Source organism: Procambarus clarkii, chromosome 20 (assembly GCF_040958095.1).
Source record: "Procambarus clarkii isolate CNS0578487 chromosome 20, FALCON_Pclarkii_2.0, whole genome shotgun sequence".
NCBI classification, from domain to species: Eukaryota; Metazoa; Arthropoda; class Malacostraca; order Decapoda; family Cambaridae; genus Procambarus; species Procambarus clarkii.
Window position 1 is genome coordinate 34,457,380 of NC_091169.1, and position 27,204 is coordinate 34,484,583.

The following is a 27,204-nucleotide window of genomic DNA, read 5'->3' on the forward strand; positions in this document are numbered from 1 at the left end:
AGACCTCAGAATATTCAGTGCTTCCACGGTTACCACTTCTCCCGGCTAGACGTTAGCGTATACTGAGAGAGGTGGTAGCTTAAAGCCAATATTCCAGCACCTTACCTTTATTTTTGTATTGCACTTCTTGTTATTTCGTCTTAACGTAACTTTTCATTGTGTCATTTAATTATTCTTATTATTTTGATTGATTGATTTTATTATACAAATTTGTTTGTCCATTTTTTCATGTTTTGATTTATTTAACGTAATTAAAATTTCATTGTTAAAGTTTACTTGTGTTTTGTGTGTCTTCTCCTTACCTTACCACAGACGAAGTTCCAGTTTTCTATTTTTTTTTATAACTATGTGACGAGGCCATACCCCTAGCCTTAAACAGCCGAACACCAACGCGTTACCGTCACAATATATATATATATATATATAATATTAATCAAAGAGTTAGTGAAATGTTATGGGTTGCATTTCCAGGAATGGCTATATAACTGCGGCCCTAGATAGAGCTGGACCTCGATAGTTAACACAGGCCTCCTGTCTTCAAGAGTTAGTTTAGTTCATTTATTATGCACCCGATACCCATCATGTGGGTAGTGGTGGAAAGGGTTACAGAGCCACATAATGGGCTCAGGGACTGAACCCCAGAATTCATTTAGCTAAGCAAGTTACAATTTTGATGAGCTAATTACAAAATTCAATACAAGTCGTCACATCATCAATGGGTTCGAGATCGACGACAAGTACAGTTTCTAAATTAAGCAAGTGACATATGTGGAGAGCTAGTGTCACAATTGATGTTTGTCCTGCACACCGCCCCCCATCCAGTGGACAGCGGTGGATAGGTTACAATCATTTAGTAAATTACTACTTACAGTTAGCTGACCATTCAGGTAAATTCAGTTTAGTGAGCCCCCCATACCCATCCTGTGGGTATGTAAGTGGTGGGTGTTATATGTAGTCACACTATAGGTTCACGAACTGCATGGATCTTGAAGCTAAATTTGTTTTTAAATGGACTGATGGGCTAATTAAAGGGCAAGTTAAACAGTTCACACTTGTGGCGAGGTAGTTTATAGAGCTTAAATATAATTCTAGCTACCCTATACTTGTGGGAGGAGATGGAAATGTTACACGCACGCACTATACGCACAGTAGACCTATTTGGAATACCCAAATCCCGCTGGCTATTCTTACATAGGTAAAAATTGGTAGGTATTGGCACATGAGCAGTGTTACCAGGCAGGGAGGAACTCCTGGTGCCAGTGAGTGGAGGAGGTAAACAACCCGCCGCGCGTGGCTACACTGCACCAGTCACCATGTCGAGTGAGGACTGGAAGGAGTGTCCGGACTGGCTCGCTAGAATTGGCTTAATAAGCCGCGATCACATGCTCACCTCGCCCAACGCCAAGCTAACCGACCTGTGCAGGTTCCTGCGGGATGGGGTCATGATCTGCAAGCTGCTGCACATCCTGGACGAGGACAGCATAGATCTGAGGAGCATCAACCAGCGGCCCCAGAATGCTCAGGTACTGGCCCGCTCGGCACTCCTAATCTTGGCCCTCGGCAGCTTCTCGCACCTCTACACACTCGCCATTGTCGGGGATTTTGTGGGGCGACAAGTGGAATGTCCGTTTGTTACTCGTATGTAACCTTAGATGTGATATTTACGGCAGGAATGAACGAAACATGGTACGCGGCTCGGCCCTTATTTCTTGACCACCATCGCAAGAATTACTTTTTTTTTTTTATAACACGAATTGGTCATTATGGTATTGTGGTAAGGTTGGGAGACTATAGTGTGGTGGTATTTTAGTGAAGTGTACAAAGGGAGGTAATTTTAAGTGATATTAAAGCGTACTCACTTAAAAGGCTGCTTTGGGATAGGTGGAGGTTCATTGGCAACTGGGCTGCTGTAGTGAACAAGTCAGATAAGTCACATTGTACCCAAGAAGGTTCACAAATGAATTTTGAAGCCTACCTAACCTTACCCAACTTGACCTACTCATCCTAACCCTACTGAACCCAATACAGGCAAACTCAAGCCAACATAGTCTAGTGTAACCATTTACCCTTTTGGAATCCTGAAAATGAGCCTTTTTGAACTTGTGTACAATTTGACTTCCCCCCAATGTTTTAACAAATATTTTGGAGCATTTAGGGGACTTTTGACAAGTCGCCAGCTTCCTGTCTTCGTCGAGGCCACTAGCGAGATGGTGGTTCCTTGGGTAAATTGAGGTAAATTATGTTGTTCTATACATATATTAACGCAATAATAATGTGAAGGTTATGTTTATAGAGCTTTGATCAGCAAGCAGGACATTCACTTCATAGACCAGTGTTACATTACTTAGTACCCGTTATCATGAGATTATTTCGGGGCTTATTTTCCGTGTGGCCCGATTCTCGACCAGATCTCCTTTTTGTTACACCCCCCGGGGAAGCAGCCCATAGCAGCTATCTAACTCCCAGGTACCTATTTACTGCTAGGTGAACAGGAGTATTAAGGTGAAAGAAATTGCCCATTTGTTTCTTCCGCCTCCACCAGGGATTGAACCTGGAACCTCTGGACTACGAATCCGAAGTGCAATCCACTCAGCTGTCAGGCCCCAGCCCATAAAGCTGGAAAGCAAGGGGATGGAAGGGTTAGGATAAGGATACTGGGAAGTTTAATCCATAAATTCCAATTGTATAATTTTTGTTTGTAACTGGTACACCCAGACTGTAACGTATTATATATTGTGGCCCATGGTCATCAAAATTGTTTTTTCCCACCAGTGATTAGGTACAGTGGGGCCTCGATTTACGATGGTAATCCATTCCCAGAGACGTATCGTAAGTCGAAATATCGTAAGTCGAAACAATTTTTCCCATAAGAAATAAAGGGAAATGAATTAATCTGTTCCTGACTCTCCAAAAAATTAACTTCAAAGTTAATTTTATCTTTCACCCAAATCTTTACTACAAAAGTATGTACAATATATTACTTACCTTTACTGAGGACTTCTGTTGGTGTATGGAAGATGGCTTGGAGGGTGGAGGAGGAGAGGTGTTACTGTTTGGAAGGGAAGTCCTCCTTCCATATAACATCAGGCAGTGGAGTACTGCTGCACAATGACAGCCCCTTTCAAAGCTGGAGAAATTGCTGACCTGGAGAGCATGCAGAGATCCTTTACTGCTAGAATCCACTCGGTAAAACATCTAACCTATTGGGACCGACTAAAGAGCCTAAATCTGTACTCCCTTGAGCGCAGGCAGGAGAGATACATAATAATTTACACGTGGAAAATATTAGAGGGGCTGGTCCCAAACCTGCACACAGAAATAACATCACACGAGACCAGAAGACATGGCAGGATGTGCAGAATACCCCTGTTGAAAAGCAGAGGTGCAACAGGTACTCTGAGAGAGAACTCTATCAACATCAGAGACCTGAGACGGTTCAATACGCTTCCGCTACACGTAAGGGGCATAACTGGCAAACCCCTCAGTGTTCAAGAGAGAACTGGATAAGCACCTCCAAAGGATACCTGATCAACCAGGCTGTGACTCATACATCAGGATGCGAGCAGTCGTGTCCAACAGCCTGGTTGATCAGTCCAGCAACCAGGAGGCCTGGTCGACGACCGGGTCGCGGGGACGCTAAGCCCCGGAAACACCTCAAGGTAACCTCAAAGTAGCTCATCATGTGAAACGCACTTGTCTTTTAAAACGAATTTCCCCAATTAAAATAATGGAAATAAAATTAATCCGTTCTACCACTGAAAAACATCAATATGATATTCAATTTTTTAAATAATGGAGCAGCCCACCTGACATACACTGAACAAACCTTTGACATTTTTCTTTCTTCAAATTTGTTCAATTTTATTTTTTTATTTTTTCATTTCTTTTTAAGAAAATGGAGCAACCTACTTGACATACACTGTACACTGAACAAACCTTTATGACATTTTCTTTTTTTTCAGATTTGTCCAAATTTTTTTTTTACATTTTTTTTTATAGAAAAAGGTTTGTTCAGTGTATGTCAGGTAGCCTGCTCCAATTTTGTATAAAAAAAATGAAAGAAAATTTAACACATTTCAAAAAGAGAAATGTCATAAAGGTTCGTTCAGTGTTTGTCGGGTTGGATGCTCCATTATGACATTTTTTCTTTTCAAATTTGTTCTATTTTTGTTTTTCATATTTTTTTTATTAATAATTGAGCAGCCTACCTGACATACACTAAATGATCCTTTGACATTTGTCTTTTTTCAAATTCTTTCAATTTTTTTTTTTTGAAAATGGAGCAGCCTACCTGCCATTCACTGAATGAACATTGACATTTTTCAATTTTTTTAATTTTTTTTATTTTATCTAAAAACAAAAATCAATGCTTTGCAGCATTACAGCAGTCACCCCCTTTACATCCCAGCATCATTAGCATCTTTAAAACAAAAAAAGTTATTTGCATCGTCGGAGGTGTCAGAATTTGAGAACCAGCAGGAACGCTAGGAAGCACCATGTGCTTTTCTTGTTAATGAAACGACAGCTTGTCAGTCGACAAATTTTCGCCGAGTGTCATGCTCGATATTCAAAATGCTCATAGATTGAGGCGCTCGTCACTAGAGGTTCCTCCCTATTCTATTATATTCAGTAGGGAAAGCCTACTTAAATTGACTAAAAATAATACAAATACTGTATTTTAAAACAGAACTTTAAAAAATCCATATGGAGTCAGGAATGATATTACTGTATTAAGGTTTTTAAGGTCACATTCTATTGTACTAGTTAATGCACTTCTTCCTTAGTATGGGAATTAATGCTACATTAAGTTTATTCCCCAAAATAAAATAGTGTATTGAAGACTAATGTGTGTGTGACAGTTTTTTACTGTAATTTAATTATAGTAAATAACTGACTGAAATAACCCACATTTCCTTGCCAATTTTCTCCAGACTAATAATAAATGCGACATTTTCTTTCTTAATCAACAGTTCTTGTGCATGAAGAATATAGGCATCTTCTTGCAAACTTGTGAAAAAAAATTTGAACTACATAAAGATGACCTCTTTGAACCTCAGATGCTCTTTGAGTTTTCTGATTTTGGAAAGGTAAGCTGTCTTTGTAGGTGTGCAATGTGTTTCATCCTGAAGATAGTGCAATAATTACTTGAATCAATATTTGTGATGATTATATTGTGTGGTGATATAAGGTCAGTGGCTGGTGGTAATTTTACAGCACTTGTATTCTTTATATATTTTTCTTTCAGGTTCTTGCAACATTATCCAAGCTCAGTAAAACTTCAAAGGCTCAGCATTTACAAGTTGAGTAAGTATTGAAAATATTTTTCTCCCATTTTTTAATCTTCCTAGCAGGAATACCTTAGTTTTAAAAATTTTTATTTGTTAAAACAAGGACCAACCACCAGCACCATAAATACCCATCACCACCACGACCACCATTCATCACCTTCAGTGCAAATATTGTTGTTGTTAAAGCAAACAAAGCACTAAGGAATGCGGCTGCTTGTAGATACTGCACGTGTCTTAAATTATGTATTAATTTATGTAAATTGGTTTATTTAAAGAACCAATCAAGGACAAAAGACATCAACCCCATTGAGAACTTTATATAAAGTTAGTTGCAGAGAGTACAAAGTGCAGATGATAATGTATAAACATATCAAGGTAAGAGAGAACTATATTTGTAATTGACATTTTGCACGTTAATGCTTTATCAAGTTCAGTTAAGTCCTTACAGGTGAAACATTATCTGCAAATATAGTTTATGCTCATCTTGAAATGTTTATTTATGCTCTGAACTAAATATTTTTAATATACTGTAGCTATTTTATTAATACTCTGGTTAGTCCATGTAATTAAAAATTATAGTATGAAGATGTCTTGCATGGGTTCTGTATATCGGATACAATGATTACCACATTTTTTATCATAACTGATACAGTATAGATTTTCATATTAGGATATAATCATTGTACTTTTATTTGTACATTTATATATACTGTACCCTGTATATTATAATTTTTGTCAACAAAATAGTTAAAGGATTTTTTTTATTTTTTTCAGGGGGTTTCCTCAGGAAAGAGGGCAAGAGAATTATGACAATAAGATATATGAAACCCTTTCCACAGACATGGTCAAGTGAGTATTGAAAGTTATTTACAAATTTTTTTTTTTGTAGGCTGAGCAACTTTAATGCTATGGTGATTCTTCTCATTGAAGGAGACATAAGACGTAATTACACTGTACTGTACCTTATTGGTTAATTATCAGAATCTTCTCGACATCAGCTACTTGCTGTAGGGAGACGTCTCTTGACGGTGGTCGTAGGTATGGAATTTCACGCCTACATAATGTTTGTGTAGGAGTATGTAAGGGCAATAATAGAAATATTGCTTTTTTTTTTGTAGTTTGGCTAAAGTAAGAATATTGTGTGGTCAGTAGCTACCACGGCAGAAACCAATTTATTTTTTTAAATTGTTTTTATATCCTTTTCCTCAACAGAATAAGAGAGAGCTAAATGCAAGTTTTTATCCACATTTGGTTAAACCCAACTATTTAATTTAATTCACCAATACAGTTTGTACATTTACAATACATTATTGTATAACATTCTGATTTTGATATTTACTCATAAAAATGCTCATAATTTTCAAACTATATTGGATAACTGGAAACAAATTACTATATTGTTTTACTTGGTATAATGTTTTTGATGCATGTGAAGTAGAGTATAATACAACACCCAAAGTAACAAACTGAATTCAATGGATTCCTCCTCAAATAGAACAAATGATTCCAGACCCTTGCAGTGCATCTGATACTCATTTTAATTTGATCTCTGCTGTTCTTGTAACCTTCACAATTGGTTGCTTCCTAGGGTGTGCTCCTTGCAAGTCCATTGTATAGAATCATGAACAGTCAAGGAATGTTGACATTCTGCACTGGCACTGCCGGAAACTTTTCAGACAACACTGCAGGGTCATGATGGTGCTAGGGATAGTACTGCAGAATATTCATTCCATGACTGCTGAAAGGATCATTCATAAAAACACCAATGCCCTTTAAAGCATTAACTACCATTAGGCTCGGTCCACCAAAACCCTAGGTGGCAGCACTATCATAAGAGGGGTTCCTTGACACAGTCCTAAAAAGAATGTGGCGTTTTGCTTGTATGCATTACCTAAAGTAAAAAATTGTTGTACTAGAAAATGGAAGCGGCTCGTGAAAGTGACGTTCTGTCCAGTTTTCTGTTTTGGGTCCTCTGGTAGGTTAAGAGAGGACACTTTAATTTTACTATTTTCTAGACATTGGGAAACCTTAGGAGGACAGGCTGTCCCCCACATCTTCTTGACACAAACTCAGATGGTCTCATTTGATCTCAAGGAAAAACCTTTATATGGCTTAGGATTTGTGTGGAATGTACCTTTGATTGGTCATTCTGGTCACTCCAGTGACCCCCCAAAACATCTTTAATGACTCGAAGAACTGTTTGAAAATGTTCCTATATTGCCAATTCTGAGTGTCATCTTCCAGCTGTTCATGATCCTTATTCAGAGGTTAGTGGATCTTACCTTAAGTGGCAAAAAAATAAGTTGGAAAATAGTACTGTATTATGTTGAATTTGGTCAATAGCCTTGTGAGTCCAGTACTGTGTAGCAAATTTATTGATTATCCTGAAGTCTTATCTGGTCCATCTGACATTAAACCATTCGGAATTCTTCTGTTGCACTAGATATTTGCAAGCTCATTATGAGAAGCCTTGATAATTACTTGCCATTTCAATGCACATCTTGTAAAATCAATGCAACATAGTTTTGTACAAAAAAGTCCTGTGTTCATAGCTTTCTCTCTAAAGTAAGTTTTGATAAGGTACTACATGAAAGACCCGTGTATAAACTGCTAGCACATGGAATAAACAGCAAAATGATGTAATGGAATAAACCACGGTTAAAAACAAATGAAAGCAGAGGGTTGTCTTGTATGGAACTGAAAATGAGAAAAAAATGTTGAGTGGAGTAACACAAGGTTCCATGTTGGGGTCAACTCCATTTTGTAATATTGTATACATCAGTGACATAAGAAAAGCACAAACCACTTCATTAAATGTGCAGAGATCTATGGTAAAATTGGAAGTAAAAACAATATTGAGGTACTGCAAAGAGATCTACACGAGCTCTGCTAATGGTCAGAAGACTGGAAAATGTTTTTCAATATTGAAAAAGGCAAGACCTTGCATGTATGGAATAACAATAGACAACCTAACTACCATATCAATAGCACAACCTAACTACCATATCAATAGCACAACCATGAAGCATAATGATAAAGAAAAAGATATAAGAATTGTGATTCACCAGTCATTGAAAACTGCTCAGCATGTAAGAGCTGTGGTAAGAAACAAAACATTTTAAAATACTCAAATGAATCTTTGACTTAAAGGAATTGGTTATTCACCTGTACAAATGTAGTTTACCCCAATCTGGTTTATTGTATTCTGAACTGTGTATCTTCTGGTAAATCGTTTGTATAGAAATGAACATTACTGGTGCTAGAACTGATCATTGTAGTATGCTGCTAGCAACATTTCTACAGTCTGATAATTTCCTCCGATTACTGCCTTCATTTTTGTAAAATGTTTTAATCTATGTTAGGAGTCTCTGTCATTCCTCCAGTATGCTCCGGTTTTCAGAACAACCTCTTATGTAGGATTGGCAGAAGTCTTTCTTAGGTCCAGATAAATGCAGTCAACCCAACCATCTCTTCCCTCTAAAATTTCTGTGGCTCTTATCATAGAAACTAAGTAGATTTGTTATGCAGCATCTTCCTGATCAAACACCATATGGTTTATTATAATATCTCTCTCCAAGTGTTCTACCTATTTGGTTTAAATTTTTTCTAATGTTTTGACTACGCTTGTGAAAGATACAGGTCTGTAATTAAGAAGGTCTTGCCTGCTACCCTTTTGTTGACTAGAACTGTTATATGGAAAAAACTATCTCCCAATACTCCTGTACACACGACTGAAAAATCAATTGAAGTAGAGTGCAGAGATCAGATGCACATTCTCTCGAAACTCAATCTGAAACTTAATCTGGACCAACAGCTTTGTTCCTACTTAGATTCTGGACCATTTTTTTTCCCACTTCATCTGGGGACACTTCTGTGTACTCTTTTTTTTTTTTTTTTTTTTTTTTTTATCTTGAGTTCTCTGAAAACATAATTTTAAACAGACAATTTAGAACTGTTCATTTAGTGTTTCACATGCCTTTTCATTCTCCAAAGATCTGTTCCCCATTTCCAACTTCTGAATTTTATCCTTTACCTCCAATTTGCCATTAACACTATCGGTAGCTTTGGACCGGACTCGCGTCCATTATTTTTCTCCCGAGTCCTAACTTTGGACCAGAATTGCGTCCACTACAAAAAATATTTGTATAAAATTCATTTTTTTATCCAATCGACCTCGGGATAGTATCAAAATAAGCGCCTTTAGATTGCGCACAATTTGATACCAAAATGAAAGATATAACATGAAACTTGATGTCCGAACAATTGAAAGATTATAAATAGGCTTTTGGTAAAAATATTTAAAATTCTATTTATTGTCCTATTATCTTGGGACTAGTTTTAAAATGTGCGCCTTTACGTTGCGAACAATTTGATACCAAAATAAAAGATGTAACACGCACATTTATGTCGGAACACTGGAAAGATATAAATAATTTTGTGATGATGAGCGTCCAGAATTAAAATATTTGTTAAAATTCCAGTCATTGCTCTATTATTATGAGACTAGTTTTAAAATACGCGCCTTTTTATTGCGAATAATTTGATACCAAAATGAAAGACGTAACACGAAATTTGATGTTATCAAATTGAATGAGTATATACATTAGGTTGCAGTGTGCAAATTAGTGCTCGTTCACGGGTAAATTTAGGCTTTTTTGCGGAGAGGCACTCCAGGCTTTTGTACATTATATTCATACACATCTGTAGGGAATTTAATTCCGAACACAATGATACCAAAACGAGCAACATAGCACGAGAATTAAGGTGAGAAAAATGGAACGAGTATGCACATGTTACTGATTTTGTGCGCTCACGGGTAACTTTTGCCGACTTTAGGCTTTGCTGTTGGGAGTCACGCCAGGCTTTTGGACATTATATTTATACACACCTGTAGGGAATTTAATTGCGAACACGATACCAAAACGAGCAACGTAGCACGAGAATTAAGGTGAGAAAGCTGAAACGAGTATACACATTTAGGTGTCACCGCGCGCTTACCCACACGCTCGGTACATGACCCCTAAGTTTACCGCGTGCCTGCCCGGTGAGCGATAGTGTTAAGTTATAGAATATGCTGGGTTCTATTTTACATTTATTCACTATCCCTTTCTCAAAATTTCTTCCTTAATACATGTAGTTGTTTCTTGTTTCTTTGTATTGCTGGTATGTTTGAGGGTTTGGCTTCCTATTTTTAATGTTTTGCTCTCTCCTTATCTTAAAATTTCTGTTGAACCAATCCTTTTTTGCTAGTTCTGCATCTGTTTTGGTATAAATCTTTTTGTGCCCTCATAATGTTTCACAAAACTTGGCATACATTTTGTGACTTCGTTGCTTAACCCTTAAACTACGCAAAATGTCGTGTGATGTGTGACATTGGAGGGGGTATAATTCGAAAAATATTAGAATTGTGTAGAAATTACTTAATGTTAAACAAATCTCCAACTTATTGGCTTCAGCTTCGTGAAACTTTCATCAAAATACTTTCAGAAATTGATTTTAGACGAATATTTAAAAAAAAAAAAAAAAGTTTTGTTGTTAAAGAGGAACAGCTCCTATTAACCCTTAACCCTCAAACCGCTAGGGGGCCAAATGGAATTCGCACCCACAGGCGCAACAAAAAAAAAAATTCCAAAAAATTCTTTCGTCTTATAGAAGTGTTCATTTTTGTTCCCTGATCACGGAAAAAATAACAAAAAAATCGTAGGTGGCATATTTTAGCCGCAATAGGGTAGGGAAGTGTGGCAAAAAAGGGGCGTTGGCAGAGCCTTCGCCAGATGAGGTCTACTCCGCCCGAGCTGTCAGACGGCAGTTGCCACAAATATATTACCTAATTATTTCAATGTCTCTGATTGATTTTTTCTTAGTTTTTTGCAGTAATATTATTCCATACAGTGAATTGTGGTATATTTATATTATAAAATGTGTGAACCATCGCTGTACTCAAAATTATGGTGTGCATATTAGTGATTTAATTATGTTCATAAAACAATAAACAAATAGTTTTGCTGTTGTTACACTATATACACAGGTTATATATAAGTATTTGCATGTTTTGTACACCATAACGAACTACTAAGTTGGTCTTGAGTCAAAAAGCAACGAGGAGTGACCGCCAAACACCAGCGAGCCACTCGCTGCCACTCCCTCCCTCAACACCACCTCACTCACCCTCATTCACCTCCTACAATACTCTTTCTGTATTTATTCACTATACACAGACGTTATATATACGTATTTACATGTTTTGTTCACCATAACTGTACATCTAAGCTTGTATGGTGAGTAAAGGCCACAAAGACGTAGCTACTCACACAGTCTGCTGATCGGCGGCCGCCCTCAAGGTCAGACGCACTAATATTTGTCCTTCAACAATACTGTTTGTGGTGTTATTACGCTATATACACATATTATAACTCACACAGTCTGCTGATCGGCGGCCGCCCTCAAGGTCAGACGCACTAATATTTGTCCTTCAACAATACTGTTTGTGGTGTTATTACGCTATATACACATATTATATATAAGTATCTACCTGTTTTATTCACCATACCTGAACAAATAAGCTGGTATGGTGCCCAAAGACTATTGTGGTCACCAGTAAACATGATAAGTCGTGCAGACGACGCCACCGCCCTCACCAAAATGGCGGCTCCCAACCTACTCCTCTTGCTGTTTATACCCTATATACACACGTTATATATAAGTATCTACATTTGTGTTCACCATATCGAACCACTAAGCTGGTATGGTGAGTGCAGTCATTAAATGGTGGCCACACACAGTCAGAAGACAACGCCACAACCCTCCCTCGCACAGCCTTACGCCTCCTTCCATGGAGCACAGCGCTAAATATCACCACAATCCTGCTATTATCAGAATCCTGGTCAGTTTTATCACAGTCAGGGGGCTTCAGTAATACTCTCACTGCTAAATAATAGCAGTATCATATATATTATGGTATTTGTAGGCGATGCTGTGGTCACAAGCTGAACAGCGGTGCTGTGAGCTCGTGCTGCGTGCGCCAGCCTTGGTGGCTTGCTCAATACTGACGCTCTCACACCCAAAAATGTTGGCCTGGATTTTTTTTCTAGGTGGCATCTGGCAACTATCGGTCGTGGCTGTACTTAGCTGCCCCTATCCCAGGCGGGGAGTTTAAATTATAGCGCTAGACACGAAATCATATATAAATGATGTGCGCGGTTTCGGTTTTGTCACTGATATCATTTATATATGATATGCGCGGTTTGAGGGTTAAGCTGCTAAGGGGTCCTGAGGAGATTTACACCCCTGTGTGCAAGAAAAAAAAATCTAAAAAATTATTTCATCTTCTAAAAATGTTAATTTGTGTTCCCTGAGCACGGGAAAAAAATCGTAGGTGACATATTTTGGGCGCAATAGGCCGAGGAAGTCTGGCAAAAAAGTGGGTGTTGACAGAGCGGTCGTCAGAGCCAGTCAGCGTCACCCGAGCTGACAGGTGAGAGTTGCCACAAAGATATTATCACTTAATTATTTCAATGTCTGATTGATTTTCTTAGTTTTTTTTCTGTTTGTTTCATTTGCCAGGCTTTCTAACTTCAGAATTGCTTTTAAATACATTGATGGCGATATACTAAAGAAATTGTTCACAACTTTTGTTAGGCCAAAGTTAGAATATGCAGTGGTTGTGTGGTGCTCATATCTTAAGAAGCACATCAATAAACTGGAAAAGGTGCAAAGACATGCTACTAAGTGGCTCCCAGAACTGAAGGGCAAGAGCTACGAGGAGAGGATAGAGGCATTAAATATGCCAAAACTAGAAGACAAGAAAAAGGGGTGATATGATCACTACTTACAAAATAGTAACAGGAATTGATAAAATCGATAGGGAAGATTTCCTGAGACCTGGAACTTTAAGAACAAGAGGTCATAAATTTAAACTAGCTAAACAGATGCCGAAGAAATATAAGAAAATTCACTTTCGCAAACAGTGGTAGACGGTTGGAACAAGTTAGGTGAGAAGGTGGTGGCCAAAACCATCATTAGTTTCAAAGCGTTATATGACAAAGTGCTGGGAAAACGGGACACCACGAGCGTAGCTCTCATCCTGTAACTACACTTAGGTAATTACTTAGGTAATTACTTAGGTAATTACACAGTCAGTAAACAATGCAATCTCCTTCCGTCCCTCAGTATCACTACTCCCACAGCACTAATTATTACAACAATCCTACTATTATCACAATCTTGGTCATTTTTATCAGTCAGGGGTCATCTGTAATATTGTCATCGCTAAATAATAGCTGTTATATATTTATTTTGACATTTTTCGGCGATGCTGTGGTCACAAGCTGAACAGCAATGCTGTTCACTCATGCTGCGTGCGCCAGCCTTGGTTGCTCCAACAGTACTGTGGCTCTCACACCTGAGAATATTGCCCACGATTTAAAAAAATAAAGGCGACTATTTACAAGAGCCCCGAGGAAGCTAATGTGAACCCAGTGTAGCCGCGGGCCATTTAAATCGTGCCTGGCACCCTATGGCGTATATATATACGCCATGCGCACTGTGGGACTTGTTACTCATGGCGTATATATACGCCATGCGCAGTTTAAGGGTTAACTGGAACTGATTGATAATGCAATAGTAAAGAGATGCAAGTATCTGTTCGATGCACAAAGAAGAATAGTAGTAAGAAGTGTCCACAAAGTGGATATACAGCTGGTGCCTTTATAGCATTGGTGAGTAATACATAACAAAAAATGAGTAATTATGTTATGCTCTATTTTGTTATATATCATATAAATACGTTGCCCAATGTTATTATCAGTTACTTTCAACAATGTCCAATTTTTTTTTTTGGGGGGGGGGAAGGAGGGATTTTTTTCCTTTATTATTTGCATTTGTTTTAATTTACCTTTACATCCTGGAGAATGCATACTCAAAAATTTTGAAAACGGAGTTCAATGTCACACATCATATGACATTTTGCGCAGTTTATGGGGTAAAAAAAGTTTTTCCAGTCAAATTCATTAAAGAACTTGTTAATTAATTAATTAAGTTCCTCGTAGTGTCCTCTCCTGAAATCAAATTTCTTTTCAACTGCTTCACTTTCCTCATTCTCTTCTAGATTATAATCAGTTTTGTAAGTTATTTTCAAAAGATCATGATCATCACTTCAAAATAAGTAAGTTAGACTTCAAAGATCATCACTTCCTACCCAAGGTAGGAAGGTACTGAATGTCAAATATCTTTCTTTCCTGGTGATTATAAAATCCAACATTGAAAGAAAATTCTTTCCTCTTTCTTATGGCTGGCTTAATGTGTTGACGTGTACATAGATTCGAATACCTCTTGGGCTTCCTGGGACTTCACAAAAACAGGAAACCTTTCTTTTTTATCGAACAGTTTTCTCGCATTTCAACATACAGTACTTAGTACAGTACTGAATATTGTTTCATTTCATCTAAATTCTAAATTCTAATCTCGCTGTGCAATAATACTGTTTATTTCATGAGACTTCACACCATCTGAACATCATTCTCGCCCGTTTCACAAAATCATTGTAGTACAGTATTGCCTATATTTGCGTATACTGTACTGTATTTCAGTCTATAGTTCGTAATTTTACATTAATCTTAGTTTTTGTACAATGAATAAAAAAAAACTAGTTGGTCCCTCATTAAATTAATATTATGTACATTACCTACTATATTCTTTATTAAAAATGTGTTAATCATTCTATCCTAGAACCTCATGTGTCTACCCAGCCTCCCTCAATCATAGTACTGTATAGTATTCATATTACTGTATAATGCTAACTTAGCCCCTCCTGCTGCATCAATATGTATGATTGTGCATGATCACCACACACTCATTCTTGTTCTATTTTAAAGTTAATCATATTGTTTCTTCAGGATTGTATTATCATGGTCGAAATGTCATACTTGAGAAAACCACACTGAAGTAAAAAGAGGAATGTAGTCAGGTTCCCATTTAGTTTACCCCCTATATTTTCAAATGAGCGGGTTTCTCAAATACAGTACAATTATCCACATATATTCTACAACTCTTACAGCCAGCCAAAATTCCATTATAAAAATGGGAGCTGGCTGAATATATGGTAGCCATAGTTTAGAAATTACACTGTATTATATAATAGGCTTGCTAATGGGCATTAATTAAAAACACTTGTCTTTGAAAATACCAGAAATATGTTTGTTTCCTCTTGTCACATATCTTTCTCCTGCTTGGTGAAACCTAGCTACATTTGGGACAAATGTAATTAACATGTCAATTTTTTCTTTTCTACTTCTTTTTACCTTTCATCAGTACAATCTTAGAATGCCTTTACTAGTATATACAACCACTATAGTTTTTTGTCAAGAGGAAATCCAAGAAATCCCCATTTTGGGCAGCATATAGTTTATTACCATTGTGACTTGTGTATATATAGAGATTCTGCTGCTTCCCATTAACTGTATGGCTCAGTCAGCCAGTGGTTTGAAATGTCTAAGATTGTCCTGATGTAGCTCCTTGTTAACCAGCCACAATGTGGAGACCCTCAGCCTTCCTACTATGGCTACGAATGGGAATGACAGCCTTCACTTTGTGTCCGAGCACACTCCCTTGGGTCTTCTACCACGAAGACGACCTACCTCTGAAGAGGCTGTTTATGAATCCCTCTGTTATGTGACACTCAAATCTAAGGAGGTACTAGATTATTCTGATAGGTCTTTTTCCATTGCATATGATTGCTTAGTGTCCTGTGCCTTTGGTAGTAGTGTGTTTTTGGAGATTGCATGTATTACCAGTTTCAGGTTCACACTTGGATGTATTTGAGATTGTGTTGTTTTGGTATTTTTGACTTGAGTATTGTACGATGTTCAGTGTATTTAGTAATGGTTTACATTATATTGCTATTTACTATTAGTGCTGTCTTCCCTACTGTAACTAATTGTGGTGTTTCTGTTCTGGCTTGTAACTCTTCCTTTTTTTTGCTTAATCTCATTTCTGTAATTTGAGTAAAATGTTATGTATACATATGTGATAGTAAAGTATTTTGATAATGATTTAGGATTGCTGTATGGGATATGATTTTACAAGGCTTAATTGCTTACATTTGGGAATGTATGTATGTAAGGAAAGATGTGTCTATCAAAAGTAGCTTTTTTTTTTTTTTTTCCTGCAGAAAGGCCCATATGTTGTTGAATAAAAGATAGTCTGAATCTCAGTCCTTTTTTTCTTGATGGTATATGATTTTGTAATATTATAAGCCGAGTGTGGGGTAGCAATTAATATTTTGTGCAGGTATATTGTACAGTACTTTACATTCAAGACGTTTAGGTGATTGGGTTTGTTGTTTGAGATAGATTAATTATATCCAAATAATGATTTGGTTGGTCATATTCCAGTCATTCTGTAATAAAGTGAAACTTTTAGACCCTGGTAGTAGGTTTCTTCTGCAACTTGGTTCATTGTTGATGTTTTTTAAGGGAATTGTGCAAAATCTGATCTCGACAAATCTGATCTCACTATTAAAGGTAGTTTACTTAAAATGATGAACCATTATTTTCTAATTCCATATATTTGCATTTTTTTCACATTACACCTAATACATTTACGTTAATAGCTCTACTATAGACCTATAGCTACCTTTTGGATCCTATCAGAATAATGAATATTCTGTTTAGCAGTTGTCCAAAACAAAAACAATTTTTTAAAATAACTTCTGTACATTGGGTTCATCCCAGTGAGATGCCTTACTTTAAAGGATTACTTTTATTGACAATTTCCAAATTTATTCGTATCTGATCAACTTTGCCGTGTAATAATCATGAATCTTTTTATTAAAAACTGAATATTTCGGAATTATTTGGCAGGATGCAATATGGTTAAATAAAAACTGCTGTAATTTGCTTTGGAACCTATTGTAGACATTCAAGTCTGCGAGGTACTGTAAATGTGCGAGCCTGGGGGGCTATTGTAGATGTGCGAGCCTGGGGGCTATTGTAGATGTGCAATCCTGGGGGGGCTACTGTAGGTGTGCGAGCCTGGGGGGGGCTACTGTAGGTGTGCGAGCCTGGGGGGGCTATTGTAGATGTGAGCCTGGGGGAGCTACTGTAGGTGTGCAAGCCTGGAGGGGCTACTGTAGGTGTGCAAGCCTGGAGGGGCTATTGTAGGTGTGGGAGCCTGGGGGGGGGGGCTACTGTAGGTGTGGGAGCCTGGGTGGGGGGACTACTGTAGGTGTGGAGCCTGGGGGGGGCTACTGTAGGTGTGGGAGCCTGGGGGGCTACTGTAGGTGTGGGAGCCTGGGGGGCTACTGTAGGTGTGGGAGCCTGGGGGGTGGCTACTGTAGGTGTGGGAGCCTGGGGGGGGGGCTACTGTAGGTGTGCGAGCCTGGGGGGGGCTACTGTAGGTGTGCGAGCCTGGGGTGGGGGGCTACTGTAGGTGTGCGAGCCTGGGGGGGGCTACTGTAGGTGTGCGAGCCTGGGGTGGGGGGCTACTGTAGGTGTGCGAGCCTGGGGGGGGGGGCTACTGTAGGTGTCGGAGCCTGGGGGGGGCTACTGTAGGTGTGGGAGCCTGGGGGGCTACTGTAGGTGTGGGAGCCTGGGGGGGGGCTACTGTAGGTGTGCGAGGCTGGGGGGGGGGCCTACTGTGGGTGTAGGAGCCTGTGGGGGGCTACTGTAGATGTGGGAGCCTGGGGGGGGGGGCTACTGTAGATGTGGGAGCCTGGGGAGTTATGGTAGATGGGCGAACCTGGGGGCTACTTTAGGTCCCTATCAACTCTTCCAACCATTTTTCGATAAACAGTTTGCTTGTTTGGGGTAGGTTTGCAAGCATTTGTCCATTTGGAAGGGGGTTATATAAACATTGTTTGAGACTGAATCTTTCGAATGCAGGGTCGGTGAAATTTTCCCCTATAATTCTTTCTCTGTAACCTCCTAAGATTGATTTGATAAAGTTAATCTTAGAATATAATAGTTTTGAAGTTTATTATTCTTCACCTGTTATGCGAGACTATATACTATTGTTTTCTCTTGCACAGTCATCATTCAAGGAGAGTCTGTGAAGATATCTTTTGGGTGATGGCTAGTGTTTTGTTATATTTCTGGTCCTGTACCTTTAGTGGGGAATTTTAATATGTGTTTAGTTTGTAACTTAATTGTCAAAACTGTACTTAGTCTGTTATGCATCCCCTACACTCAAGTTTTAGTATTGTGCCTATACTGTACCTGAATAGAGAAAAGTTTTGAAAGGAAGGAAGAGATTAGCAGCAAATGCATTTTATTTCTGGCAAACATGGGTTGGCTTGCTTAATATACGCATGTATGGTGCAGTCATTTTGGATTGCTACAGTATACACGTATCTGTGCTAGAAGTGTTATTTATGGGTTGTATTAAGGGAAAGCAAAGAGTATCTTAGCAACGTATCTGTAACTAGAAATGCATTCACTTCTAGCGTATGATTAGTGTGCCTGTTGTGGTGTAGAAGGATGGTGTGCCCACTATTCATGTTTTATTTTGATGTGCAGTGGGCCAGAAGGTGATCTCATGAACCCGAATATGACGACATTTGAAGAGGAAGATGACGACTCTTTCAAAGTTGAGAAAATATATGCAGAACTCAAACTCTGCTCTTCACACCCAATACAGGTAGGTCGATCATAAAACCAGATATTGATGGTGATTGGAAGACACAGCAGAAGAGAGTACTAATTATATACTATATATATATATCGAGGTTTAGTTAAAGATTCATGCAAAGAAGAAAAGGAGGCAAGCCAGTGAGTTGTTAAATCAAAGGGGAAAACCTTTAAACTAATGAAATTAAAACATATTGGAATTAGTTTTGCTGGGTTGCCTACACTTATAGGGCCCTGAAACAGGTTTTCAATTTATGTATTTTTACTCTGGCTTATTTTTTAATGGTTTACATATTGTCAAGATAAAGGTCCATGTTTTTAATTAGTTATTTGAGAAACAATGAGTTTTGTAATACATTTGCATGTAAACGTATAATTAGTGGGTATGTTAGACATAAAGTCGAAAGTACTGTATTCATAAGTTTGCCAAGTTAATGATTTTAAAAATAAATTAATGTTGTATAAACTTTTCCAGAAATTTAATTATTTTTGCTGATCTGAACTAAATACAGTAGTTAATATTCTACATCCAATTGGGGCAAAATACAGGGGGTTACACAGCAAATTCACAATCTGAAGGGCTAAGATTCATCCCTGTCAGCATTGCTTTCAGTGCCAATAGTATGTGAAATATCATCTAGTAATTTGCACTTACAAAGGAACTGGCAAAATGCAAGAATGCATTTATCAGCCTGTCCAGTCAGCAGTTGATAAAGAATACCTGCAGTATACTTGGAGTGTGTTTGAGAGTTCTTCCTAAACTGTGCTGGTCCATGTCTTACGTTTGATTTGGTCCTTGTCCTTCTTCCTCTTTTTGCCTCTGTTTTCCCTAGGCTGTTTTCTCTTAGGTCACCTCTGTTTTCCCTTAGGTCCTTGGTTCTATTCAGCTAGTCATTTGACTGAATGACTGAACAGAACCAAGGACAGTGGTTCAGTCTCAGCTGTTCAATCATTTGTTTTGCAACAAGATTCAGTCCCTGCTGCTCAGGAAAGAGTTTTTGGGTTTTTTGGTTGGCTTCCCTCTCCCTTCCACCTGTGTCACCTGCTCTACTTGAACCCTTGTCTCTGGCTAGTGGCGGAGAGTCCCTGGGTCACTCATCATTGGTTGGAGTCTCTGTGTGGGAGTCTGAACTTTGCCTACATGGTACATACACCAGGAAGAGTTTGGCCTAGAGTCCTGTGTTGTTTTCTTTGGTTCAGTTCCTTTCAGTACCACTGGAACTATAAGATGCGCTTACTGTAGACCCTTCAACTGTTTCTGGTTCACCAGATTCCTCTGGGCTTTTTGGAGTTCTGTACCATGACACTTATCTTTCCCTGTGCTCAATCTCTTCGTGGACGCCTCAGCCTTAGGTTGGTGGTTTGTGACTAACACTTGCACAGCCACTCGGGGCTCTTGGGTGGCTCTATTGTCAGGTGCACAGCATGATGCAAGAGTTTATGGCAGTCTGGCTTGCTCCATGGTGGCTTCCTTTTCCTGTAGGCTCCGTGGTCAAACTCCACTTCGGCTGCTCCCTGGTGGTTCATTGCATGAACAATTAGGCCTCTTCCTTTGTAGGGGTAGATTCTATGGGTAGCTCATCTTCTATATTCTTTGGGGTTTGGGTCTCCATTTGGTTCACGTTTGGGGCATATCCAATGGTTTGGAGGATGGTCTGTCAGTTTTGCCCCATCTCCACAGTGGACCAGCGATGACACATCCTTCCATTGGCTATGCAGGACATTCGATTTTGCATAGGTGGCATAATCCAACTCTTAATGTTGGCAAGGAATTGGCAGCTTCCAGTTTACTTGGCCCCATTCCCTGATTGAGGCTCCTGGCATGGGTGCCTTTTGGCTTGACTGGGGTAGGTGATAGTTTCTTATCATGCTGGTTCAGCTGTTGCTCCAGGTTGTATCTAGACTGGAGACGTTATCCAGCAGGGTTCACCTGTTGGCGCTCTTTTGGCTAGCCCAGCCATGATTTCCAGCTCATTCCCCCATGTCTAAATTTGTCATTTTGTGCGGCTCCATCTCTTTCAATGGATCAACCAAGAGATGTTTCTCGATGGTTTGAGGCTTCCTGGCTCAATTTACCTCAAAAAAATACATGTTTGAAGATTTTGACTCTTGTACACATGTGGCTTTCATTGGGGTAACAGTTTGACATTTCTTTGCTTTCCTTTAGATCTTTTTGCTCTTTATTGCATATCCTCGATTTGTCACAGTGGTTCTCTCATTTTTGTCTCGTTGATTGAGTCATTGTCCTCATTTGGCATTAGACCATTGCAAATCGGCATTGAATGTAATAAAATGATTCTTACTTGTTGGTTCTTGGTGGCTCCTTGAATCTCCTCCTTTTCAGGGACTTCTGTTTCTCTATTTTCCTTGATAAATGACTTAAGATCAAGGATAGAGGATCGAGGAGAAAGTCCTTTAGTGGTACACAGATGAACTAAGTGAACTGCTTAACAAACTGCTCTCATTTTCTATGCTTTACCTTGTTGATTTGATGTTTTGGCTTGCCCACCTTTCTGGTGGGTTTTTCTTGATTAAAGTGATATAGTATCCCCTGTTTCTTGCACCTTTTAGAGGGGACCAGGTACATTTACCTGGTTGATGGGGTTCTGGGAGTTCTTCTACTCCCCAAGCCCAGCCCGAGGCCAGGCTTGACTTGAGAGTTTGGTCCACTAGGCTGAGGATTTGCAATGATTCAAAAGGGCCTGGCATGGATTGAATTGGGTAAATGGGTACCACTATCCAGGTAGCTAGCTCAAGGAGTTACCAGGGACTCTCTGGGGAAAAAAAAAGTGTTATTTCATTCAATGCTAGTTTGTCATCTATTTTGCACCCTTTAGCTCAGGCAGTTTGTAACTGATCATGGCATTCTCCTGCCTTGTACATCTCATGACCTGCTGGGTTCTTGACAGCCTCTATCACTGATTAAATGATTAAAAGACCTGATTCTTTTCTGCTTCTGATTTTTCCTGGTTTTGGTGGGTAGACAGTTGATAATTACCAAAGGGACTGGGACTCTTAATTGTGAAATTTCTCCAGTCTGATTCATTGCCTATTATCACTGTTATCTTTTTTGCTAACTTTGCTAACTTTTGCAAATTTGCTACCTTTCTGTTAGCAAATCTATCATCCATACTAGTAGTCTCCCTGTCACCTCTCGTGTATTCCAACTTCCTGAGGTCTCTTGTTACTTTATCGAAAACCATCTTTAAGTCCTAATAGATGCTGTATACCACAACCATCTCTCTCTCTCTCTCTCTCCAAGATCTTTGTGGTCCCATTATAAAAAGAGGTAAGTTTTTTATGCAAAACCTGCAGGTTCGAAAACCAAGTCATACCTAGTACAGTATGTATATATATATTTTTAATGTTATTTTTTCAAGTACAGTATATAATTTTATTGCTTTGCTGGGTAAAGATATTGATCTACAATATAGTTTAATGGGCATTCTCTGTAGTTGTTTTTATAAAATATGGTTATTTGCTTTTTTTTTTTAATTTGTTTCCTCTTTGTAAAAATTATTGAAAAATAATAATGGGTTGCTAAGCTCGTAGGTGCATCCACTCAGGACCCAAGGTAACACTCCATCTGACTGAGCTGCTTTGTTTATGCTTAGATAACTTGAGGAATTTTTTGTTTTTGTTTACATCAACTCTAGGTGTCTATAAAGACACATCTAGGTGTTAAAGTTTTAGTCCAATATCTGTAGTGTGTGTGTGGGGTGCTTTGAGATACCTCCCTTTTATGAACACACTTCAACTCTTCATTGACTGCATTTCATTGACCCTAAAATCTTTAGGGCTGCACATTTTCCCTCTATGTGAATTTGTCACACGTTTATTTAACCTCTGGATTTTATCTTTCACATGTCATTCACTTTTAATTAATTTATAAAATAGGTTGGGTTCTGTTTTTCATTTGTTCGCTATCACTTTCTCAAAAGTTTTTCACCCTTCTTTCTTGCTACCATGTAAATAGATGGATGGAAAGCAACATCAAGCCAGAAATGCTGCACTGCATCATGATTGTATTGAAAAGCAGATGTCATTATTATCTGACATTATTAGTAATATGTGTAGGTAAGAGTTTTACCATTAACAAGCTAAATTTAATAATGTAAATTGTAAGTCAACTGGATTGCTATAAAGATACGACTAATAATGGCTGAGCTAGCCTGCTCATTAGCTCTGGAGCTAAAGGCTCTGGTACAGCATGGCCTTCCATTTATATTAGGTCCTTGTACTTGAGCAACCTACCAGGTTTGTGGTCTTCCTAGAGGGTTCTCCATTGGGATTTGGTTTCTGTAGTGGGATCCTGTTGTCTGCTGCTGGAGTCCTGGTGGGTTCTTCTTAGTTTGTTATAGCCTACTAGTTATGTGGTGGTGTCTGCTGCCTGTAGCCATTGCTGGCTTTGCTTGGATGGCATAGTATGTGCCTCTGTTTTTTTTATTACATTTCTGGGCCACTTGAAGGCCTTTTTGTTTCCTTGTGTCTGCTATTCTCCAGGTTTGGGGGTTTATTGCAGTCTAACATGGCTTTGGCTGCTAATTCTATATTGAATGTCCCAAATCTTAGCTCTGTTTGAATGGCACTTGTGCAGTGATGTGCCACTGATGCTCATCTTCCCTGAACCCTAGTGTCCAGCTTACTTCACCCACAGTTCAGTCTAATCTTTGTTGTAATAATAGGTTGCTTTTCAGCAGAATTGTTCTGTCTGAGGCACTGTTATGAAGAGGCTACCGAGATGGCCAACTCAGAAATAGAGCATTCAGTCTAATGTAATACTACTGAGTTGCCTCTTTATAGCTTTCTTTACCAGTCTTGCTGTCCTTTCTTTACCCATGGGATTTGGAGTGGTTACTGCTGCCTCATGAGTGGCCTGGGCTGCCACCTGGTGGCAGGCAAGTTTGAGTGAGGATTGTTTTCCCATTGTCAACTATCATTTGCCTTGTTAGTTTCATTTCTTAGGAGTAATGATTGGTTTTCTTTCTCTTGCCACATATTTGGGTCCTTCTATTTGGTTGTAGGTTGATTTTAGAAGCATGCTTTCGTTCCTTTTGGATGAGGCAACCCATTTCTTGTCCTGAGTCCTGGTAGGCCATGAAAGTCTAAGAACTTGGTATAAATGGGAGGACCTGCAGCACTGGTGTCTTAAGCTCCAGAAAGGCTGCTCGGATATTAGTTCTTCATTACACTTGGCTCAATTTTTTTTTGTTTTCTGTTCCAATTTCTCATGTGTTGTTTTATTACTGGTTGCATGTAGTTATGAAGCTAGCTATCAGTTTTATGAATTCTTATTAGTGTACAGATGACCATAGGATTTCTGGACACAACTTATTTAGAAATGCCAGTTCTCATTTTTCATGCAATGTGAAAAAAAGTTAGAAAAGGTTGTAGATGAGGAGTCACAATAAAGTGGCTGAAATATGTTGATCAAACGACACACTAGAAAGTGAAGGGACGACGACGTTTCAGTCCATCCTGGATCATTCTCAAGTCAATTGTGAAAAAAGAAAGACTTAGAAAAGGTTGTTATAGCTAGCAGTCTGAATAAATATTGCAGTAATACCAGGAGAGAGAGAGAGCAGTAGGTAGTTGTTGTGGCCCGCTAGAAAAATTTTCCCCGGTGATGTGTATTTCTTAGGCATAAGCAGACACAGATCAAATGCACTTTCCAAGTGCACCCTTGGCTAAAGTGTAAGGCTCTTAAGTCCCATGACAGCAGGTTTTAATTAATGTGCACAAACACATGGTCAGAATATCTTGGTGTTTTTAAGTTGAAAACAGTCTCCTCCCCATCAACCGGCTCAACTGGGACGAGTAACACTCTTGTTCATTACCTCGAAGTGAGGTAACATGAGAGGAGTTGACCCATAGAGGAGGGAGCCCACAACCCCTCAGAGCAGGTATCTCTGGCGGGGTATAGGAAAATACAAGCCAAACCCATGGAAGGGGAAAACCTGGCCACAACTGGAGCAAAATGGAATGCTTGGGTACACACAGTTTTGTGGCATAAACACAGTTGTGAAGTAAACAAAAACAAAGAAATGGCCTCTGGCAGAATATTATTTCATGGAAAATTGGTGCCATTTAGCTGAAAGCAAGCAGCAGATGACAAACTCTACAGAGGCTTCAGATGTGTGACTAGTGGCACCAGGCATTGTGGTTAATCTCCGATTTCCTGCTTCCCTTGCTGTATAGTGTGAGCTAGATTCTGGTCCAGGCTCCTGGTATGTGACAGAGGTGTTTCTGAAGCCAGGTGTGTTGAGCTGCAGCTTAGTGGCACCAGAATTAAGCTTGGGAAGCCTTTGAGTGTCAACCAGAAAAGATGGATTTTATTACCTTCAATTCCTTTTTTCTTTTATTCCCCTTTCTTCCACTAACACGGCAGCTGAGGCAAGCTAGAGGGAGAGGGGTGTTTTACCCAGTGGCAGCCCTGTACCATATGAAGATCTTCTGTCCCTTTGACCAGCACATTTTCTAGACCCAGGATCGTTTTTAGTGTGACAATCGAGCCTTTATTCCCATGACATTTCTGATATCCACAATGTCGATATTTAGTATCAATTGTGCACCATGTCAATTAGAAATGCAAGTAATGTGTCGGTGATGGCTTCAACAAGAAAGAAACCCAAGAGAAAGCATTCTGTGATAACTTTTGAGAAGGATGTATTAAGGCAGTGAGTAAATGTTAAATGTATAGTAAATAATGCAGTCTGGGAGTGGTATAGGCAGTAGTGAGAGATAGAAGAGCCAGGTGCAAGATAGTTGCCAATGCAAAACGCTCATGAATTTTGCAAGTCGGAGGACTTCATTGAGCTAATACAGTTTGTCATGGTATAATCATTGGGACATACTGTATGGAAGACATGATTGAAAACTTTGTTCAGTCTGGTTCTCCTGGTAGATATTTATCAAATGATTGGTTGGAGTTAAAATTTTACTTAGTATAGTTTGCCATTAGATGAGCACAACGTAAGAAGTTGTCTCTCTTGGGAAATTGTATGGTTGATATTAAAAAAATTTTTTTTTTTTTTAGATGGCAAACAGATATTTTGCCAAAAAAGCTTATGGTCATCTGTATATAACTCTTTTTTTTTTTATTTAAAAACAATTTTTGAATTTACAAACTTTTATCTCTTTACTTTAATCATTAATTTGTGGCTATCCACTTGGTGAATATTGTTTATTATTCGAGTACAGTTTATAGTAAATGCCTAAAAGTAATGCTAATTTAAAATGTGTGCAATATATAAATAAATAAATATGTACAGTAAGTTTGTGTGTGTGTGTGTGTGTAATTACCTAAGTGTAGTTACAGGATGAGAGCTACGCTCGTGGTGTCCCGTCTACCCAGCACTGTCATATAACACTTTGAAACTACTGATGGTTTTGGCCTCCACCACCACCTCACTTCACTTGTTCCAACCATCTACCATTCTGTTTGCGAAAGTGAATTTTCTTATTTCTTCAGAATCTTTGTTTAGTTTAAATCTATGACCTCTTGTTCTTGAAGTTCGAGGTCTCGGGAAATCTTTCCTATCAATTTTGTCAAATCCTGTTACTATTTTGTAAGTAGTGATCATATCACCTCTTTTTCTTCTGTCTTCTAGTTTTGGCATATTTAATGCCTCTAACCTCTTCTCGTAGCTTTTGCCCTTCAGTTCTGGGAGCCACTCAGTAGCATGTCTTTGCACCTTTTCCAGTTTGTTGATGTGCTTCTTAAGATATGGGCACCACACAACCACTGCATATTCTAGCTTTGGCCTAACAAAAGTCGTGAACAGTTTCTTTAGTATTTCACCATCCATGTATTTAAAAGCAATTCTGAAGTTAGAAAGCGTGGCATAGGCTCCTCGCACAACATTCTTTGTGGTCCTCAGGTGATAATTTTCTATTGAGAACTACCCCTAGATCTTTTTTTATCAGAATTCTTTAAAGATTTCTCACATAATTTATAGGTTGTGTGGGGGGTCTGTTCTCCTATTCTACATTCCGTAACATGGTATTTATTCACATTAAATTCCATTTGCCAAGTGGTGCTCCATATACTACTTATTTTGTCCAGGTCTTCTTGAAGGGCATGACAATCGTCTAAGTTTCTTATTCTTCCTATTATCTTGGCATCATCAGTAAACATGTTCATATAATTCTGTATTCCATCTAGTAGATCTTTTATGTAGACAATGAACATCACCGGTGCAAGAACTGAACCCTGTGGTACTCCACTTGTGATATTTCTCCAGTCCGATACATTGTTTCTGATTACTGCCCTCATTTTTCTATCCGTCAGAAAA

At 38.7% G+C, this 27,204-nt stretch overlaps 1 protein-coding gene across 3 annotated transcripts in view; it reads left to right on the forward strand.

Annotated features, from left to right (window-relative positions):
* Positions 1-1,280: 1,280 nt before the first annotated feature.
* LOC123755308 (protein vav) overlaps positions 1,281-27,204 on the forward strand; it is a 71,493-nt gene continuing 45,569 nt past the window's right edge. For all 3 annotated transcript variants that reach the window (XM_045737804.2, XM_045737806.2, XM_045737805.2), the window contains exons 1-5: positions 1,281-1,523; positions 4,971-5,087; positions 5,246-5,304; positions 6,063-6,137; positions 18,800-18,920. In XM_045737804.2, the coding sequence (XP_045593760.1) occupies positions 1,314-1,523; positions 4,971-5,087; positions 5,246-5,304; positions 6,063-6,137; positions 18,800-18,920 (582 nt within the window). In that variant the 5' untranslated portion in view covers positions 1,281-1,313. The remainder of the gene's footprint in view (positions 1,524-4,970; positions 5,088-5,245; positions 5,305-6,062; positions 6,138-18,799; positions 18,921-27,204) is intronic.